The sequence below is a fragment of the Balaenoptera musculus genome, chromosome 8 (genome assembly GCF_009873245.2).
Source record: "Balaenoptera musculus isolate JJ_BM4_2016_0621 chromosome 8, mBalMus1.pri.v3, whole genome shotgun sequence".
In the NCBI taxonomy this organism is placed as follows: Eukaryota; Metazoa; Chordata; class Mammalia; order Artiodactyla; family Balaenopteridae; genus Balaenoptera; species Balaenoptera musculus.
In genome coordinates, this window is record NC_045792.1 from 64,714,691 (window position 1) to 64,735,493 (window position 20,803).

At 47.5% G+C, this 20,803-nt stretch overlaps 1 protein-coding gene across 2 annotated transcripts in view; it reads right to left on the reverse strand.

Moving 5' to 3' along the window:
- GALNT18 (polypeptide N-acetylgalactosaminyltransferase 18) overlaps positions 1-20,803 on the reverse strand; it is a 336,984-nt gene that overhangs the window by 53,578 nt on the left and 262,603 nt on the right. For both annotated transcript variants that reach the window (XM_036860711.1, XM_036860712.1), the window contains one exon: positions 4,901-5,086. In XM_036860711.1, coding sequence (XP_036716606.1) covers positions 4,901-5,086 — 186 coding nt within the window. The remainder of the gene's footprint in view (positions 1-4,900; positions 5,087-20,803) is intronic.

Genomic DNA, 20,803 nt, shown 5'->3' on the forward strand with positions numbered 1-20,803 from the left:
GAGGGTTGAATAGTGCCCCTCCCCAGTATCATGTCCGCCCAGAACCTCCGAACGTGACCTTATTTGGAAATAGGATCTTGCGGATATAATTAACTAGAGATCTTGAGACGAAATCGTTCTGGATTTAGGATGAGCCTACATCTTCATAAGAGAAAGGAGAGGGAGGCTTGAACGCACAGAGACACAGAGACAGAGGCAGAGAATGGAAAGATACATCTACCAGCCAAGGAACCCCTAGAGCCACCACAAGCTGGAAAAGGCAAGGAAGGATCCTCCCCCAGAGCCTTTGGAGGGAGCACGGCCCTGACAGCACCTTGATTTGGAGCTTCTGGCCTCCAGAACTGTGACAGAACACATTTCTGCCACCAGTTTGTGATCATTTGTTCTGGCAGCCCTAGGACACTAACGTACTTAGCCACACAAAAAGCTGTCCAGTATTCCTGCCTGTGTGTGCAGCCAGACACAAAATTCCTTGTAGCCAAACCCAAAGAAGGGCTGTTGCCTAAGAACCGTGGTGAGTCATCCTTGGCACTCAGCCTGTCTTCGGGCAAGAGGAAGCAGGGGCGCATCTAGAGCTCCTGAACCCTGTGTAAGAAAATACTGATGCTTTGCTGCAGACCGACTTTGTTTGTTGATAAGCAAACTGATTTTCAATTAAAGTAGAGGCTGCATGAGTGGAAGGCTCCTCTGGATTTCCAAAAGCTTGGGACTGAATGTGATTAAGAGTGAGTGAGAGAGCTGGTTCTGTTCAGTGCACGGCCCAGGAAGGACTCCGCATAGAAGGAAGCGAGGGAGGATGACTGCCCAGCAAGAGCATTTTAAAGCTGGGGCGGGAATGCAGAGGGTGCAGGTGATCACGTGGACAACAAGAGTTAACACTTCTCTAGTGCTTTCCATTTGCCAAGCACTGATCAAAGTCTTTCCACATATTAACTTATTTAATTTCCAAGGAGCCACTAGGCAGGGGTGAAGGGTTCCAGCTCTACATTTGCAGTTGGGATGCTGTAGACAAAACGTTAAGTAAATCGGGAACACGTGTGCCTGTGACTGAACAGAATGTATTGAGATGCCACCACATCAAGGGCAGCTGGGAAAATTACTGGGGAAAACATGGAGGGATGCAGCACCCACATTTCCTCCCTCTTCTTTCTTTTTCAACTCATCTTTATTGAGTGCCTAGACTGTGTCAGGTGCTGTCCTAAGCATCATGCATACAAATAGGAAGAAGTCACAGTCTGCCTGAAAGCAGAGTCTGGAAGATCCAGACAAGTAAACAGACTCTGCACACAGTGTGAAGCATGGCGGGAAGCAGAGAGTGCTGAGGGACAGTGGAAAAGGGGCCCTTAGTCCATCCCCAGGTGTGGGGCAGCCAGGATGAAGGGGAAAAGGAGGAGAGCAGTCAAGGAAGGCTTCCTGGAGTAGGTGATGCTAAGGGTGAGTTTGGAAAGATAAGTAGGATTAGCTAAACTAGTGTCACCCAAACCTGGTTTTCCCAAACCAGCACCTGGGGAGATTTTTACAGATTCTGGTACCACTATACACCTCCTCAGTAAAATCTCTGAGGATGAGACCCAGAATCAGTATTTTTTAAAAGGTCTCCAAGTGATTCTGATGCAGTTGGTCTGTAGATCTGCTTTTAGGAGCCACTGACCAAGGGAAAAAGGGATCACACATATGGCCAGCAGATTCATTTGTTAACAAGAATTAGTGAGGTTTTACTGAGCCCTGACCACGTGCCCCACTTTGTGCTAGGCCTGGTGACACAGATATGAATAATAAAATCTGTCCTCAGAGAGCCCATGGTCTAGTGTAGTGGTTCTCAGCCCTGGATGGACATTAAAGTCCCCAAAGAGCTTTCTTAAAAAAAAAAAAAAAAAAAAAAGTCCCCTTCCAAACCAATTAAATCATAATCTCTGGGGTGGAGGCCAAGTGATTTTAAAGTTCAGCCAGATTTGAGACTCACTGGTCTAATGAGAGAGACTTTCAGACAACGGAACATTCTCTTACAGGGTGATGATGCAATGACACAGACACGCAGGCAAAAAGGGGCTTTCTCCCCAGCTGGGGCTGGCTTCTAGAGAAGAGGTCGCCCAAGCTGAGTCTAAAACGATGGAGGAGAATTGGTAAGGGTGGAGGCTGGGGAAGCGGTTTTGGGAGGAATTCCAAGCAGAGAGGACGAAATGGGCCAACACACCGAGATGAGAAACAGCCTGGTGTGGACGGGGAGCTCGGGGCAGTTCCCCTAGCCCACGCTGTCTGCAGGGCCTCCAAAACAAGGATGGTGGGCAGTGCGGCTGGAGAGGTGGGTAGAGGAGAAAGCTTAGATCCATGTCTAACACCGGACTTTATGCCTGATCTTGTGCACACGGAGAGTCGTGTAAAGATTTCAAGTAGGACAAGGACATGGTCGCTGTGAGTTTTTTTAAAGGATGACTTTGGGCAGTGGGGAGTATGAACTTGAGGGGTAAGACTTGAGCCAGGAAACCAACCAGAGGCTGTTGCAGAGGAAGAGACGAGGCCTGAACTCAGAAGTGAGAGGCATGGAAAGGTGGGCTTGGTGATGGACTGGGAATGGAAGACGATTAAAGGAAGACCCTCAGGTCTAAGCTCACATGTCTGGTCAGATGGTGGTACCATGACTTCAGACAGAGAATAAGAACAGAAGCAGACTCGGGGGGAAAAAATGTATGCAGTGCAGTCAGATTCAGTCTGAAGGGCCTGTGGGAACAGCCAGGAGAAGATGCGTGGCTGAAAGTCTGAAGCTAAAGGCAGAAGTCAGGCTGGAGAGAGTAACTAGGAAGCCGTCAATGTATAGGTGGTGCAGAGCCCAAGAGTAGATGGGATTACCCTGGAGATGCGTATCATGAGAGCAGGTGGCCAAGGACGGGCCCCTGGGGAGCACTTAAGCCACCACTGGAAGTAAGCCTTGCCCACAAGGAGTTGGGAGCAGTCGGAGAGAAGAGGACGCTCTGGGGTGTGGAATCCTCGAGCTAAGGGAGTGAAGAGTTTCAAGGAAAAGGTGGGATCCTGTAAGTGAAAGACTTAAAATAGCCATTAAATTCAGCAGTTAGGAGGCCCATGATGACTTTGTTAAAAGCAGCTTCGAGGTAGTATTGGGCTGTGACTTGAGAAGTGGACGGGAGGTGGAAAAGTGTTGACTATTTCCACAAGCCTGAAAGAGGCAGAAGAGGGAGTCTGGACATAGAAGCGAACGGGGGGGGGGTCAAGAGGAAACACGCTGATCCCTTCCTTCTCCTCCTAAGGCTTCATCCTGGACATTTCCACCCCTCATCTGGCTTTCTTGTGTTACCCCCCCCAGCCCCACCCACTTGACTTGGTTTGAACTCTTCTAGGAGTCACAGGCAGACGCTGAGTTTCATCATTTTCCAATTACTTCTACTCACTCACTTCTCTACTATTCTTTGGATTTGCTGTCTATTTCAACATCTGGCAGCTGCAATTGGGGGGAGAGGGCTACAAAGTCTGCAGCTTTGGGGTGCAGAGAGAAGGGGGACAACAGTAATGGACAGGATCCCAGTCCTTTGCAGAAGCCGGGGATCCACACCGCTTCGCTGGTGAGCTCCTGGGGAGTTTCCAAGTGTGCTTAACATTTTGCTATCAGAGGACACCCACAGCAGGGCTCAGCATCCTGCCCAGAATGCTGTGATCCAACGCCCACAGCCACAGATGGGGCTAGAAGGCACCACCGTTTCCCTAGAAACACTCCCACTGTCAGAGCTGCATTCGGGGCTGGTTCATTAGGGCTGGCTGCACTCCCGCTGGTACTGCTTGGTTCTTCATTCTTCTTCCCAGCTGCTGAAATCTCACTGATTGTAGGAGGATGCAATCAGCCCAAGACCGCTCCCCCTGGTCGTGGTAGTGAGGGGGTTGCCTGAAAGCTCCCACCCATGACCCAGCCTACTTTCTCAATCACTCAGCCTGAGCAAAACATTAGCTTGGTGGACACATCGGGGAAGAAGGCCTTCATATGGAAACTTTAAGAAAAGATCAATCATTGCCCTATTAGGAAGAGAGAATGGAGGCTTTCTAAAGGACTCACGAGGGGAAGCCATGGCCTTGGGAGGAAGGCAAGAGGTCATGCAGTCAACAGCTCCGTTTCACATAAAATGCAACATAAGCAACGATCTCCAGGCAGACCAGCTGGCAAGCAGGTGGGGATCCCGTGGCTGGCATCTGTTGGGTTCTCCCAACCCAGCGGTCCAAGGTTACTTCCATATGACACACAGCAAGGCTGAACAGAACTACCAAAGAAACACTGCTTTCTCTCTCACACTTCTTAAGTGTGCATGACTAGAGGGCTAGAGGACAGTGGCAGGCGATGATGAGGTTCGGTGAGGGTTAAAAGTAGCCTAAAAAATGTGGGAATGTAGCCCAGCCCCATCCATGTGGCTCAAGCAATCCCAAAGGCATAGGAATATTCCTTATGGGTCTGGTCAAAGGTTCGATGGAGAAGTTTGAATCCAGTCTACAGGGAAATTAAGGTGCATTTTGTGAATGTTGGTAATTACTGGGATATTTGTCATCCAGGACCATGAAATATCTATTGTCAGAGAAGCTGAGAACCTGGGAGCATGTTGGAACCTTGGAGCCACGTGGTCCAACTTTGTCACATAGAATGAGGACACTGCTGTCTGGAGGGAAGGAGCCCTCCTTCGAGGAGGAGGTGACCAGGGGTGGGGTGGGTAAGACATGCCTTAGCACCCTATAGTCAGCCCCTTTTCTTCAACGTCTTGTATCTTAGGGTTTGAGAATTCACTCCAGCATGGCGAACAAGACTCTGGCTATCCCCTGGGAAGAAGGGTTGAATCTCAGGTGTGTTTTGTTTGTTTTCTTTTCCCCAACAACCCCCAAGAAACACACCCCCACGGGGGCTTCCTACCTCTTGGGGTATGTTCCATGCCATGTACACATGGCTTTTAAATTCGTCCATCCAGACTTCAGCCACCCTGAGGGCGTTCCTGCGGACATGGGCCGTGAGGTCCTCGGTGTAGGGCTTGTGGGCTCGCTCAATGTGGGCAATCCGCGAGCAGGGCAGGACCTCTACGCTCCCGCCACACTGCCACACCTGCGGAAGACACGGGCCATGCGTCAGTGCCCAGACCTGACCCTGAGCCTGGAACCCAGACCACAGGTGACCATGAACGCGAGCTCAGACACATCCAGCTCTCCTCACCTTACTCTCCTGTCTGCAAAGGGAGTGCGCTGTACCTTATTTCTACTCCTAGAACAGGAAGGTTATTGAGTCATTAATTTGTGTCTTGTTTCCAGTTGCTGTGGATTTACCAGCAAAGAATTAATGCACCCTCCCTCTCCAGTCTTTCCGCCCTCCCTCCCCCAGAGAAGAGACTAGACATTTTGTGACCAGCGATCTGGGTTCTCCTTGCTCTGGGGGAGAAGTTAAAATCCTTGATAACGGTCTCTGCAGCCGTGCTTGACATGGAGGGACCAGCAGAGCCTCCCAACAGAGACATCGCCTTAAAATGGACCACCTGGGCCTGGACACAGATGAGTGATCTCCACAGGGAGAGCCAGGCGCCCTGCTCCGGCTCCATCTTTCCTGGGCTCTGAGTTCTGTCAGAACCCAAGGGAGGGGGAGCTATAAAGAAGGGAATAGTATGAACCTTCTCCCTGACCTTGGTGAGTAGGATGCAATTTGATTTTGAAAAATAAAGAAAAATGACCTTGTAACCTGAGCGTCGAGGGACAGTGTCTTGGAGCCCTTGCCACAATCATTCCAGCCACTCTGGAAGTTCAATGTTCCGGAACGTGCACATCCTTTTGCGTCTTTAGGCCTTTGCCCATTCTATTTGTAATTTTGGAATGCCTTCCCTACTCCTTCTCCAGCTGAAAAAAATATCATCTCTCAAGAGCTTGGCCACCCAGCCACACTATTGTGGGGTCTTTGTTTAATTCTTGGGGCAGAGCTTCCTCCTCTGGCCCTCAAAGCTCTTGATACCACAACTTACCTGCTAATAGGTCAGCCTCCCCCTCACTCTGTGTTGCTGGAGGGCAGAACCCATATCTCATTCGTTTCTCATCTCCAGCACAGAACACAAGGCCTGGTACATATAGCTACTTTGTAAGTACTTGTTGATAAATATATAAATGATTGATGCCTAACCAGACAATCAATCAGTAGATGGTTGGTACTTAGTAAAGTGGGATGAATCTGAAATTCCTGGTCAGAGAGGATGAGTGAGGCTTTTGGTGGAAAGCAATCAAGATCTCTTGGTGGACAGCGGTGGTCACTTATTAGGTATTGTCAACTGGACAATTTGGCGGATGATATTTGCGCTTATAACGTGTACTCATCGACAACCGTAGGTCTTCCTCCAAGGTAAGGTCAGCTTCAAATTTAGCTTAATTCCCCTCCCTCCCGTGCTAGTTAGGAAGAGAATGTCTTCTCTTCCACCAGGCTATTTCACACCAGTTGGTCCTGTTGGAAGTTGGAAGGCAATAGACGGACTAAGCTTGTCTTGCATTTAGTATATTATTAATATTTAGGGCCAATGGAAAGGAAACAAGCATCCCCACTGAGCGTCCACTATGTGCCAGGCACCGGCACAAATCACACATAGTAGCTGTGTGAACTTGGGTTATTTACTTCATCTCAGTGTGCCTCAGTTTCCTCATCTCCGATGGGGATCCCAACAGTTCCCATCTCAAGAGGTTGCTGAGGAGATTAAAGTGTTCATATACAAAGTGCTTAGAAAGATGCCTGGCACATAATTAGCGATCACTCAGCCTCAGCTATTACTGAACAAATGATACACAGCAGAATCTTCAGAATAACCCTGTGAGGTAGTGGTTATTGTCTCCAATGCCAAATGAGGAAACTGAGACCAAGGCTGTCCCTTGCCCAAGACCACACTGCTGGTATGAAGGCAAAAGGATGAGTCTGAGCCTGACCGAAGCTCAAGGAAGTGCCAGTGCTTCCCCAGGTGACCATGGTTTGAAGGAAGTTTCCACACCCAGGGGTGGTTCTGAGGACCAGGAAAGGAAGCCATGGAAGGCTCTGGGGTGTGTACCTTTATGTCCATGACCCGTATATTCTGGGGACTGTGCTGATTTCCAATTCACTTTGCTCAGATTTGCAAGGAAAGCCTGTGAATACTGTGAATATGTTACTGATAACACACGGAGTCAGGGTAATTATTCTTTGTGCTACTGGAACGGAGGCTACTAATTGACATATTTCAGCGACCCAACACAGTAAATGATTTGGAACAAAGCTCTTTTATTCCAAGACCTGTCTCTCAAAGAGTCAGTCGCCATTTCATCTTAGAGTGGGAGCATCTGCCGCGGTTCTAATCAGAAGGGTGGTGGCAGCACTTCCCATTCTGCCCTTAGCTGCACAGTGAAAGGAGCCGTGTGAATTCACTGCTGACCTCTTGAAGCCACTCCCCTTTCCCCATCCTGTAGCCACCGCCCTCATCCAGACCGCTGCCACGTCCCATCTGGACTCTGCAACAGCCTCCAAACAACTGCCCTCCCTCCTGCCTTCCTCCTCCAGTCTCTTCTCCACCCAGCAGCCAGAGTGATCTTTTGAAGGTGTACATTGGACCCCGTCCCGCCTGCACGGCGCCCTCCCCAGCACAGCCCCTGAGGCTCCAGGGGCCTGGCCCCTGCCCACCCCTCCAGCCTCGTGCTTGCTTCCCAACATACTCCGTGCTGCAGTCATGCTGACAGTTTTTACTTCCTCCAGCATGCTGGGTTTCCTCTCACCTCTGGATTTCTGCACATGCAATTGCATACCCACCCCGCCCCGCTTCACCTGACATCCTTGGGGTGTCAGTTCAGCGTCACAGTTCTATATCCCCTTCAACTAGGTGAGCCTGTCATGCTCTGTGGTCCCAGCCCTGTCTTTCCCGACCATGACACTCTGGTACCTGCTGGTTTACTAATCTCCTTCCCTCTTTCAAAATGTTCTCCAAGCTCTTCACCATATTCTCCATTAGACATGTGCTAAATGGTGCCTAGAACAGATCACGGGTTTCCAGCAGAGGTGGGGTGGCTGGGCTGGGTGGGAGTAGCACATGGTTTGTAAAAGCACGGCTTTGGAGCCAGCGAGAAGTGGATTCCAATTTTTACCTCTGCCACCTGCTGCTGTGTCACCTTTGGCAGGATATTTCTCCTCCCAAGTCTCAATTTCGCCCGGTAGAAGAAGGGGATGGAGTGCAGGTAGGTGTTTGACCCTGAGCCTGCCTCCGGGTGAGCTCTGTATGCATGGCAGTCGAGGTGGGATCAGGACATCTGGGTCTATTCTGGCCCCACCATGTGCTGGCTGAGCGGCAACTCTGGGGTAATTAACATCCCGTCTATGAAACTCAAATTACAACGATTGCTACACTGAGCTGCGGGCTCTGGAAGCCCCTGTCGTAGTGCTCGGAATATTGTAAGCCTTTAGCCTGCACTTGTTATTACTGAGTATTTTATAACTATTATGATTGCTGCTATTGGCTTCTCCTGTACAGCCAGCTTCAGGGGACAAATGAGTGCAGAGGAGTCACGTGTCTGGCTGAAGCCCAGCAGACAACAGACGTGCTGCCCTCCAGAGTGCCTGGCCCAGCAGGGAGAGGTTCCTCTCCAGAGACTGGAAGCACCTGTTCACCTACAGGTTGTCTCCACTCTCCTCTCTTCTGTGAAAAGAAACTCATCTATTGTGAGTATCTGCCTTGGATATAGCCTTTGGGTTCCTGGCAGCTTCTGGTTGGAGCAGAAGATGTGTATTTGGCGTGTTTGCCCCTCCACTTCTGGACCCTGCCCAATGACCCTGAAATAAACAAGAGGGAGCCTGTGCTCCACGATCCCCACACGACGAGTAGCTCCGCTGACCAATGGCTTGCTCCAGAGAGAATCTCAGAAGTCTTACCCACAGCTGATCTCAGAGACCCTCTCGTGGATGGCAGACAAAGGATAGGAAAGAAAATCACTGGCATTTGGACCTCATGAAAGATGACATCATGAAGCTTCCATGGAGGTTTGGGAGGATGAGGAAGTAAAAGGGATCCAGGCCTGGGACACAGGTCTTAGCTGGCATGATGTGGCAAGACCCAAACCAGATAGAGGCTATAGACGGGAGGCATTGTGCCAGAGAAGCAGGGCCGCTGGAGGGAGGGCAAAGATGTGGGACAGAATGATGGCTTAGCATTGCAAGTTCTAGGGGGTGGAGATGCCAAGAGGAGGAAGGGCAAGGGTTGGGTACCAAAGGGGTGGCTGAGAAATGAGGACCAAGGGTCAGCAACCAAGAAGGCAGATGAGGTCGCAGGGCACAGGAAGCCACTACCAAGGTAGAACTTACTTTTTACCTAGCGCGCTTGTGACCCAGGCTCATAACAAGTGAGGCGTGTGCTAGTCTTACAGGCACTGGGGACGCCTGGTGGCACGTCAGCCCAAGGCTGGACCTCGTGGCTTCTGGATGGGCACTGGGCAACATGTTTCTTGACCACACCCATTTTTTTCCTGTCTCTGTGCCTTTTCACCTGCTATTCCATCTTTCTGGAATAAATCCCGCACTCGTTACCCAGCTCAAATCTTACCTTCTTTCACCCACCCAGTCTAAATTAGATCCCCTCTGAATACTTTTAGCACCCCACCCTTTTTCTTAATAATGCTTATTCATAATACTTCTATTTACATATTTCTTCGTTCAATGTCTGCCCTCCACCTCCATTGCCCTGCTAAAGTATAGGCTCCAGGAAGACAAGAACCACGTTGCATATACCAGCACCAGGCACTCAGGACATGTTCAATAACCGTGATCTGAATGAGTGATTCCAGCAATCCCAGAGCCCTGGGCTTTCACTCACCGTATAGAGAGGCCGCTTAACCCGCTTAGCTGGCTCCTCTAATAAAGGCCATAAACATAAAATGTGCCAGATTTTACTGAACACAATGACTTCCTTCAAACCCAAGTGGTTTTTCAGCAAAGCTCTGACATTTAAGTGCATGTTGCTACAAACAAGAAGAGTTACTTTGGCTGCAGAGCTTGAATTACTGTTATAAAACTCGGGAAGTTATCAAATGAACCTGGGCGACTGCAGGCAGTTTCGTCTTATGGAACCATGAACTCACTGTAGAGAAAGCCCCCCACCTAGCCAACGCTTCCAGACGCCCACGGAGGAGCCGCTGGGCTGCCCCCAGACGTGACCGAGAACCTGAACTGTTGTAAACAGAAGAGCGAGTCACACTCACCGACAGCCCTACCCAGGGAGCCCTAATCCTGTGATTGTTTCTGAAAAAACTTGGTGCATCCATCTGGGAACTACAAGAAAGCTCGCAGGTCTTGAGGGCTGGTAGACAGAGTGTGAATCCTGCCTCTGTCACACATTAGCCTTTGACTTGGACCTGTTCTTGGATGTCAGTTGCCTTTTTATTGGGGCAACTGGCAGGTTTAAAAGAGATGCTGTATGAAAAGCTCCCTCTAGCAAAGATAGGCATCTAGTAAGTTCTTAGGAAGGATCAGGTTCCCTTCCCTTCCCAGGACTGGGAGCTGCTGGTACAAGGTCAGGGTCAGAAGACAGTTTATGTCCTATGTTGGCCACTTACATAAATAGACCTGTTTCCTTCCCAAGCCTCAGTTTCTCCCAACTGCCAAATGGAGGAGCTGGACTCGGTGACATGTTAGATACCTTATACTTTTTGCATTCTGTGGTTCTAAGTGTTCTTGCCAGTACCTCAAATATTACCCAGTATTTGAGACAACTGGTAGAGTTGTGAATTGCGAGTTATAAAATAGGGAGACACTGGAGGCAAGACATCAGGATACAGTGTGACCATTTCTCCTACTCAGAGTCTGGTGATCACTCTGTAGTCTTTGGTAGGAATAGCAGATAACACTCCCATGTTAAATCCATTCACTGATTAATGTCCTTCTGAAGCACTGGGTTAAGAAGGATTCTGAGGCTCTGTCTGGGCTCAGTGGAAAAACATGCCACCATTTATTAGTAATATCTACCGAGGGTAAGTGATTGGGGGGCAGTGGCACCTTAGTCTTGTACTTCATAACCACAGTCCACAGGATAAGATCCCAAATCCTGTCCAGCTTTTATCTCCTTATGACATTTAATGAGCTCTTCTCTCTTGGCAAAATGTTCCCACTGTTCCCTTAGCCCAGACATCCTCCTTCCTGCTCTCCGTCCATCCAAAGCCAGCCTGGCCCTGTTCCTCCAAAGTCCTGAATCACGATTTGCACCACTCAAGTGGTCCTTATTTCTTGGCTCATGTTGTTAATTACCTTTTTATGTGTAGCTGTCTCGCCTAACTTGGCTGTGAAATGCTGAGATAAGAGTCAAAAGCCAACCCAGGCAGGCTGGCAGGAGGAAGACGAGGAAGATGGAGGCTGAGGCCTGAGAATGGCTGGCAGAAGACCAGCAACGTGTTTGCAGAGTGGTTGTAGGGTGAGAAATGCAGGCAAACAAAGACACTGACTAGGGCATCACCTAGACACCGCATGCGTCTCACTCTAGTAGCAGCCATGCATGGGAATGAGAAGGAAAGAGAGGTCAAACCTGGACAAAGCTAAGTCAAAAGCCAGAGGCTGTCAGCCTCTTCCCACTATCACATATATTTATTTGCCTGGCTAATTCCTACCTACTTTCCCTGTCTGCCCTGAATTTGGTTAAATGCCTCTGCTCTGCATTCCCATGTCACCTATATACCTCCTCCAGCTGTGTGCCTGTGTACATTGTATATGTACAGTTTAAAGACACATAACACAAGGGACAACTGTTTACCTACCGCCCACTTAAGAAACAGTACTGGCAGCAACTTAGAAATCTCTGTGTACTCCTCTCCTTACCCACAAAGGTAACCCATTATCCTGAATCTTGTTAATAATTTCCTTGCCATCAAGCTCGACTATGTACTTAGTTTTACCTGGTTTTAAATGCTGTATAAGTGGAAGTATATTGTCTGCATTCTTCAACTTGCTTCTTGCTTCATTTATTTTCATCACCATTGTGTTCCATTGTATAAATGTACACACATTTATTTATGCATTCTCCTGGTGGTCCACAGTCTGGTTGTTTTCAGGATTATGAATAGTGGTCCTTCGAGTATTCTTATACGTGTCTCCTGGCACCCAAGAGAGAGCACCTGTCTGTGTATCTACACATAGTGGAATTTCTGAGCCATAGGTTATAACACACATTCAACTCTCCCAGGGAGAGTGAAACTCTTCCAAAGTGAGAATCCCATGTTCCAGTCCCACCAGAACAGATGAGCACTCATTTTGCTTTACAATCTTGCCAACATTTGGCATCGTTCATAGATGGGTGTGAAATTCACTCTCACTGTAGTTTTAATTTGCATTTCCCTGAGTACCAGTGAGATGGAGCTTTTTTCCTATTTATGGGCCCAAAACACCAGCCTGTGAGAGAAGACCCATGGCCACCTTGCTCTCCTTAAGGAATCTCAAGAGCCTAAATAGGCCTGGCACATGATAGATACTCGATAAATTGCATGAATGAAGGATTGAGAGTTGAGCCTTAGTTCTGAGTCATCCCCTGTGCACTTTCCTTGGTGCTCTCCCAGCTTTCCAAAGGCAGATATTTCATTATTTTCAAGTGTAAGGAAACATTTTTTAAAGTCTGACAATTCTTATTCTTCCATCAGACTCCAAAGAAAAACACTCCCTGGGGATCCAGTTTCCCAAGCCCTATTCTTCCAATAAAACACTGCCAAAAGGTCTTTTGGACAGAATTGCTGCTCGGGGAAAAAAAAAAAATGATGCTTTTTCTTGGAAGGTGTCCCTGAAGGGGTCTGATTTTGGGTCAGCCGTAAGAAGCCCTTGAAGCAGTTTCCCTGTTTGAAAGGGATCCTTCCTAACTATCAGAAGGCAGCAGGAGGATTCATCTGGCAGGAATCCAAGAAGAGACCAGCTGGGCTGGAATGTCTGAAAACTTTTCATGAAGAAAAAGTTAAAAGGCTGTTTTGCAGGGACTTGAGATTTGCTGAAATAGCTGTTTACCTATAGGAAACCCAAGGGCAGCCATGGTGCCAAGCTCAGCAAACCAGCCCATCACAGACAGGGGCCCCAGCTTTCCTTGGACCCTAATGCTCTGACTCTAAAGATTGGGACCATGAAAGTTCATTTCCTTATGGGAAATTCCAGGAGGATCGCTTAGCAAACACGTGGTCATTGAGATTAGACGCCCTCTTTCAGTGGTTCCAAACAAGGTGAACTTATACATGGTTACCTTAAAACTCATAGCAGCCAACAGCCCTGATTACTATTGTCCAAATGCAGTCTGGGGTGGACTCAAGACAGAATGGAAGAAAAGGAAGAAGACAGGCCTGGTCCTACCTGGGGTTGGGGAAGTGGAGACAGGAGAAGGGTGGTCTCCAAGAATGTGTCTGACTCCTATTGCTTACAAATATCTGTGCTCCTCTACATCTCCCAGCCTCCTTTGAAGTCGGGAGGGATTGTGTGAGCAGCTCAGGCCAATGAAATAAGAGAGGAAATTACAGCTGTCACTTTCAGGCCCAGGTGGGTAAGTATCCAGTGTGGGAAACCCATGAACACTTCTACCGCTTCTCCTCCCAATCCGCTGGATGTTTACGCCAAGATGACCTTGAAGTTCAAAGACGGGGAACCCCCAAGAAAAGCAACCTGAGTCCTAAGTTACCACTTGGATAAGAGCTGCCCAGGAGAGCCCCCCAACATTTAGAGGACTGTGAAGTGAGAAATAAACTTGTCCTGGGTTCAGCCTTTGGGGTTTGGGGGCTGCTGTTGCAGACTGTGATCATTTCCCTGATTCATACAAGCTGCCAGCATGTGGAGAGGCAAAGTGATCAGAGAGGCTTGGGCCCTGCAGCATGGATAACCAGGGGTTCAATCTATTGGGTGAGACTTTGCAGCAGAAGTTTCCAGGCATGGGGAGAGATTGTCCAGGTCCAGATGATGAGTCCATTCAGAGCAGGTCCCCACTAGGGACTGAAGATACAGAGAGGAGATTTAGTCCCCAGGGGGGAGAGAGGGAGCTGCCAGGGGTAGGCAGGTATTAGGACTCCTGCAAAACAGGCTGTAGGGGAGAGTCTGGTTCCAGTTCAGAACCAGAACAGCAGTAAGAAAAGCAAGGGAGAAGCCAGCAGGCTGGAAGGGGAGAAGCCAGGGGCTTGGAGACCATGCATGGCTCAGGGTTCCTCCGACAGCCACAGGTAGCAGCCCCATGGCAGCTCCACAGAACCTAGTGTGAGCCAGGGGAGGCGGGGCTGCAGCCACACCGCCAGCCCTGGTCAGGTGACACAGTCTAGCAGGGCTGACCCTCACAGCTTCCCCCCGCATGAAGCTGAGAAGGCTAGTTCCAGCCCAGGCGTTTCTATAGAACCAAAACTACAGAAGCCCCAAGCTCTGAGACAGAAGTATTGGCCATGTTCCAAATCAGGGTCCCATTGACACGTGTGCTCTCTACTCTAATTGCATCTTTTGTTTTGAACTAAGATCTCTGGCCCCATTACCATCACTGATGCTGTTAGAGAATAATAATGAGCTTGAATGTCACAGGGACTCAGGGAACAATTTTCTGAAATCCAAATAAAACTCTTACCGTCCCTAGTGTGAGAGTCATTTTTATCAGATAACTCAGCCCATCCATTTACTCAGGAGTTCTCAGAGCCCTCTCTGGTGGGTTAAGCCCCTCTGAATTGCTGTGAGCGCCTTCTCCTGTGGATGTATTCAGAAAAGCTCGCTCTACCCAGCTGCTATTCAGAGCTGATCCCCAGGACTATGTTTAATTTATACTTTGCTATATGAAGATGAACCACTGACTCATTTAATGTGTTTCCTTTTTTATGTCTTTAATCAGCAGCTGCTTCTTTCCTCTCTCAGAAGCTTAATCTAATCAGAAACAACCCCTACTCCCCAAATGAATGGCTCGTTAGCATGTTCCAATCAAATTCAAATTGACTGTCCATACCAGATGCCCCTCCCACACACACACCAAAAGGGTGACACTGGTCCAAAGGATAAGCCAGGAGGGTAAGTTAGGAGGGTCCTTTCTGAAATGCAGGGCAATCAGAATCACTAGAGGAAAGTATAATACAATCTGTCACCTCCCAGCACGGTGGAGCCAGATGACAGGTGACCCATGTGTCACTGGGACAGTGTAGGTGGGGAAGTTTGGCAGACCCTGGGTGCAAACATTAGAGGAAAAGCTGTGTGTCTGGCCCAAGCATCACACCCACATTCGGCTCAGAGGAACCCTCGAGGTTATCATTCAGATGATAAAATGAATCTGAGATGCTGAACATTTTCTCACTCAGAAGTATTTGTTCTGAAGAGTTTTCTTCTTACTCCACTGGAATTCAGATTAAGAAAGCTAGTGTGCTGGGTCTTCACTTAAAGAGATTTGCCCTTTTCATACACATCAAAATGAATTGTCAGTTTGGGTTTCATCTCTGATAGGTACCTACAGCAAACTCACTTTAAAAATGGGATTTACAAAAGAGATCAGCATTGCAGTATAGCAGAACTGCAGGGGACCTAACAGATTACCTTTCATTTCCCACCTGAGGTTCAAGGTCACATGATAATATAGAAGCACAGTAGGAAATGTTTCCAAGACCTCTGCCTCTTGAGAGACAGGAGGACATTTTGGTCAGAGAACAGGGGTTAAACAGTCTTGCTGTCAAATCCTACATTTCCCATTTGCTGGATCGGTGACTTCAGACATTTCATTTCACTTACTAATATTCAGTTTTCTTGTCTGTGAAATGGAGACAAAAATGACACACTGCAAAAGTAGTTGTGAGGATCAAATGAGAAAATTTCAACACCTAGCCCAAGTTCAGAGCCCACTAAGTGTGAGGTATAACTATTATCAGTGTAAGATTCCATTGATGATAAGATTCACCACCGCTGTAATAAGAAGTTTTCAGGGCAGGAGGAAACACCACATTCTGCTGAGCTCGAGATTTATATATCCACCTGCCTACATGTCTCCTCCACGTGTGTATCTCTCAGGCATCGCAAGCTTACCTTGTCCAAAACCAAGATCTTGCTTTCCTTCCCTGCCTCCCCAGCTGTCCCTTTGTCTTCCCCTCATCCATCTAATAGCCCACGCCTGAAACCTACATAAATAATTATGTAACTCATCCATAATTATCCAGTAATGCATCAGCAAATACAGTCAGTTCTACCTCCTAAATATAGCTTAAATTTAATAACATCTCTCAATATGCACAGACAACATTCTGGTCCAATTATTTTTGTGTGGACAACTCTATCAATAGCCTCTTTTTTTTTTTCTAACCAGGAATGTACAAATGTCCTTATTCAAAAATACAAAATAAATTATCTGTAGGCACGGACAATGACAGCAGTAAACCATTCTGTGTTGTCAACTGAAACCAGTAACTGATGGTTATAGTGATTTTCTTAAACATCAGCCAGCCTTTTCTTCAGTCATCTCCTTCAACTGACCTCTCTTAAAGTTATTGGTGAGGAATGCTGCCTTGAGCTTCCTCTCACAGCTCATTAATGATGGTAAAGCACTATTCTAGGAATTAGGACATGCCACCTCCCATACCACCTCCCATTCCACCCATTCCGCCCATTCCAGGATCCTTCTCTTCTTTAGGAATTTCTGTGACTACACCTTCCGCTGTAGTTAACAGAGAGGCCACTCCAGCAGCATCCAGTAATGCACTTCTTACAACCTTAGTTGGATCAATGATTCCTTTTTCCACCATATTCACAAAATCTCCAAGCATAGTGTCATAACCAACTTCTGAAGAACTGCAAAATTTTCTCAACTTCAACACCTGCATTCTTAGCAATGGTCACTGCAGGAATTTTGAGTGTTTTTAAAATAATGTCTATACTAATTTTTTGATCTTCATTAGCTGGAGTTTTGAATCCAAGGCTAGAAGGCACTGAAGCAGGGCACAGCCCCCTCCCAAAACAATGCCTTCTTCAACAGCAGCTCACGTAGCATTAAGGGCATCTGTAACTCTGTCTTTCTTTTCATTCACTTCAACGTCACTTGTCCCACCAACCTTTAGCACAGCAACACCATCTGAGAGTTTTGCCAGACGTTCATTCAGTTTTTCCTTTTCATATTCACTAGCTGTAATATCTAACTGCTCGATGATTTCTTGAATACGCTTTTCAATTTGAGCCTTGTCACCTTTTCCTTTCAAGAGCGTGGCATCATCTTTGGTCACAATGATCTCTCCAACTTTTCCTAAGTCATGAGGCTGAACATCTTCAAGATTTAGAGTTAGCCCTTCTTCTCCAAATACTGTACCACCAGTAGCAATAGCCCTGTCTTTAAGCTGGTTCTTTCTGTTGTCACCAAAACCTGGAGCTTTGACTGCTACAACCTGAAGACCAACTTTCAGCCTATTCAAAACGAGTGTACTTAGAGTTTCTCCATCCACATCTTCAGCAATTATGACCAAGGGCTTACGGTGAGCGCTGGCAATTCCAAGAGCAGGAACAATGGACTGGACACCAGAAATTGTCTTTTCACTCAACAGAACACAGGCATCTTGGAATTCACATTTCTGACCTTTTGATGTATTAATAAAGTATGCAGAGATATACCCTCTATCAAACTTCATGCCTTCAATAATTTCTAATTCGTCATTCAGTGTTTTTCCATCCTTTACTGTGATTAACGTCCTTTCTTCCAACCTTTTTCATCGCATCAGAAATGATGTTGCCAATTTCTTTGTCTCCATTTGCAGAAATCGTAGTAACCTGGGCGATCTCTTCTGGGGTTGCCACAGGTTTAGACTGCTTCTTCTTTTTTTTTTTCTTAATTATTTACTTATTTATTTATGGCTGTGTTGGGTCTTCGTTTCTGTGCGAGGGCTTTCTCTAGTTACGGCAAGCGGGGGCCACTCTTCATCGCAGTGCGCGGGCCTCTCACTATCGCGGCCTCTCTTGTTGCGGAGCACAGGCTCCAGACGCGCAGGCTCAGTAATTGTGGCTCACAGGCCTAGCTGCTCCGCGGCATGTGGGATCTTCCCAGACCAGGGCTCGAACCCGTGTCCCCTGCATTGGCAGGCAGATTCTCAACCACTGCGCCACCAGGGAAGCCCCTAGACTGCTTCTTAAGTTCAGCAATTACAGCATCAAGAGCTAACATCACACCTCTCCTGATTTCTACTGGATTAGCACCTTTGCTAATCTTCTCAAAGCCTTCCTTGGCGATAGAGCGTGCCAGTACAGTAGCAGTGGTGGTGCCATCCCCAGCCTCTTCGTTTGTGTTATTGGCAACATCTTGAACAAGTTTAGCGCCAATATTTTTATATTTATCTTTTAAGTCAATGGACGTTGCAACAGTCACAGCATCTTTTGTCACTTTGGGACTTCCCCAACTCTGTTCAATAACCACTGTCCTTCCCTTTGGCCCCATAGTAACGGCTACAGCATCAGCTAAAAGGTCTACACCTTGCAGCATTAAGGCTCGGGCATCCACACCAAATTTTACATCTTTGGCATAAGCCCGAGTGAGATGAGGAGCCAGTGCCCTGGACGCTGGCCTCATCTGGTGAAGGACTGCGGGTAATCGAAGCATTTCTGTGGGGCGGCAGCACAGATTGTGGGCGACGAGACAGGCAGTCGGTGGCGAGTGAGGGACAGACTGCAGGGCACACACAGCAATGAGCCCGTGTCCCCTCCCTCCACCTATCAATAGGCTTCTAACAAGTTTTTTTGCTTCAACCTTTGTTGCTGTCCAGTCCATCTTCTAAAATTATAAATCAGACCATGTCCCTTCTCCTCTTTAATTCAATTCAACCATCATTTATTGAGTATTTCCTTCCTTTGTGCTGGGGGCTGTAATATGAGATGGGAATTTTGTCACTGAACGAAACCTACAAAGCCCATGACTTTTTGGAACTTACACTCTGTGTTTTTCATTGTGTCCCTCCGACCCTGAAAATTCGTATGTTGAATCCTTATCACCAGCCCCCCACCATGTGACTGTATTGGAGATAGAGCCTTTAAGGATGTGATGAAGGTCAAATAAGGTTGTAAGGGCTGAATCCTGACCAGACACAACTGGTGTCCTTATAAGAAGAGGAAGGGACCGTAGAGCTCTCTCTCTACCATGTAGGGCACAACAGGATGGTGGTTGTCTGGAAGCCAGGAAGAGAGCTCTCACCAGAATCTGACCATGCTGGTTCCCTGATCTCAGACTTTCAGCCTTCAGAACTGTGAGAAAATAAACTTTTGTTGTTTAAGCCATCCAGTCTATGGTATTTTGTTATGGCGGCCGGAATTGACTAATACAGCATTCATTACAATTTGTAACTATACATCTATTCTTTGTTCCCTTTTATCAGCTGTCTGTCCCATTATACCATCAGCTCCAAGAGGGAAGGGGCTGTGTTTACTTTTTAAACATTGTATGCCAAATATTAAGCATGTAATTTTAAGCATTACGTGATCAATGTTAAACACTGTATGCCCAATGTCACCTATGGCAGGCGCCTACCAAACAACGTCAAATGAATGAAAATGCATTAAACGTACATATAAAATTATAAGTTAAGTGATATGTCCTGGTTTGCCCATGACAACATTGGTTCATGCCTGCTGGTCCAGTGTAACAGTTAGTGGTATCCTCTTTTACTCTCAAAAGTGTTCTGATTAGGATAATAAATTGTAATTTATTTATACGTTTATTATCTATATATGCCAAATTTTTCAGGCACAACCTGATTTTAGAAACATTGAAACCCAAGATAAGCATCTGTCTTGAAATCATAGTATTACTAATATTTTCTCTCCCCTACGCCATGATTTCTTTATAGGACTACCAGTTCTAAGGCAGTGAAAATGACACACGCCATCAAGACCCTCACTCACTGATGAGCAGCATTTGAAGTAGGCATAATGAATAAAGCCAGACACACTGCATTGAGTGTGGCCAGCACTAAGCAAGGAAAGAGGTCCCGTTCCTTAGACTATCCAAAACTAGAGAGACAGCCCAGACACAGAGAGAGACAGGACCTCGGGGAGTAAATGTCTCCTGGGGGTGTTACTGGGGGTAACTCTCTATCCTCAGGGCTGACTTTATGGGCAGGTAAGCCCGCTTGATGGAAAAACTTGTGTGTAGGGATAATTTCTGTAAACCATCATTGGTAAGCACTGGGAAATTTTACTCATCAGGATCTTGCCCCTTGCATCGCTTTACAAAGTGAAGAGCATTTGCAATGGGAGTAGATGTCTCTTAATTCCCCTTCTGCAAGTTCAGATTAGTGAGTATGAGGATTTTTCAAAAGAAAACCACAACACTGTTTGGATGGTGATCATGCTGGTAGAGATGCTGATGCTGAAGAGGAGGAGGGGGAGGAGGAAGAAGAGGAGGAGGGGGAGGAAGAAGAAGAGGAGGAGGGGGAGGAGGAAGGGGAGGAGGAAGAAGAGGAGGAGGGGGAGGAGGAAGAAGAGGAGGGGGAGGAGGAAGAAGAGGAGAAGGGGAAGAGGAAGGGGAGGGGGAGAGGAGAGGAAGGGGAGGAGGAAGGGGAGGAGGAAGGGGAGGAGGAGGAAGAGGAAGGGGAGGAGGAGGGGGAGGAGGAGGGAGAGGAGGAAGAGAGGGGGAGGGGGAGGGGAGGGAGAGGAAGGGGAGGAGGAAGTGGGGGGCAGTCCCTGCTCAGTTTCTATCAGTCATTCTGAGGAGCTGATTCTGGCCTTGCCTGGTGGTCCCTTCCTGGAAAATTGGAAACACGATGTAATGGTGGCAAAGAAGTTACCTTCCAAGGGCACAATACAAAGCAGCAGGCAGACTCAATTAAAGAAAGACAAAATACAAAACAAAAAAAGAATAAG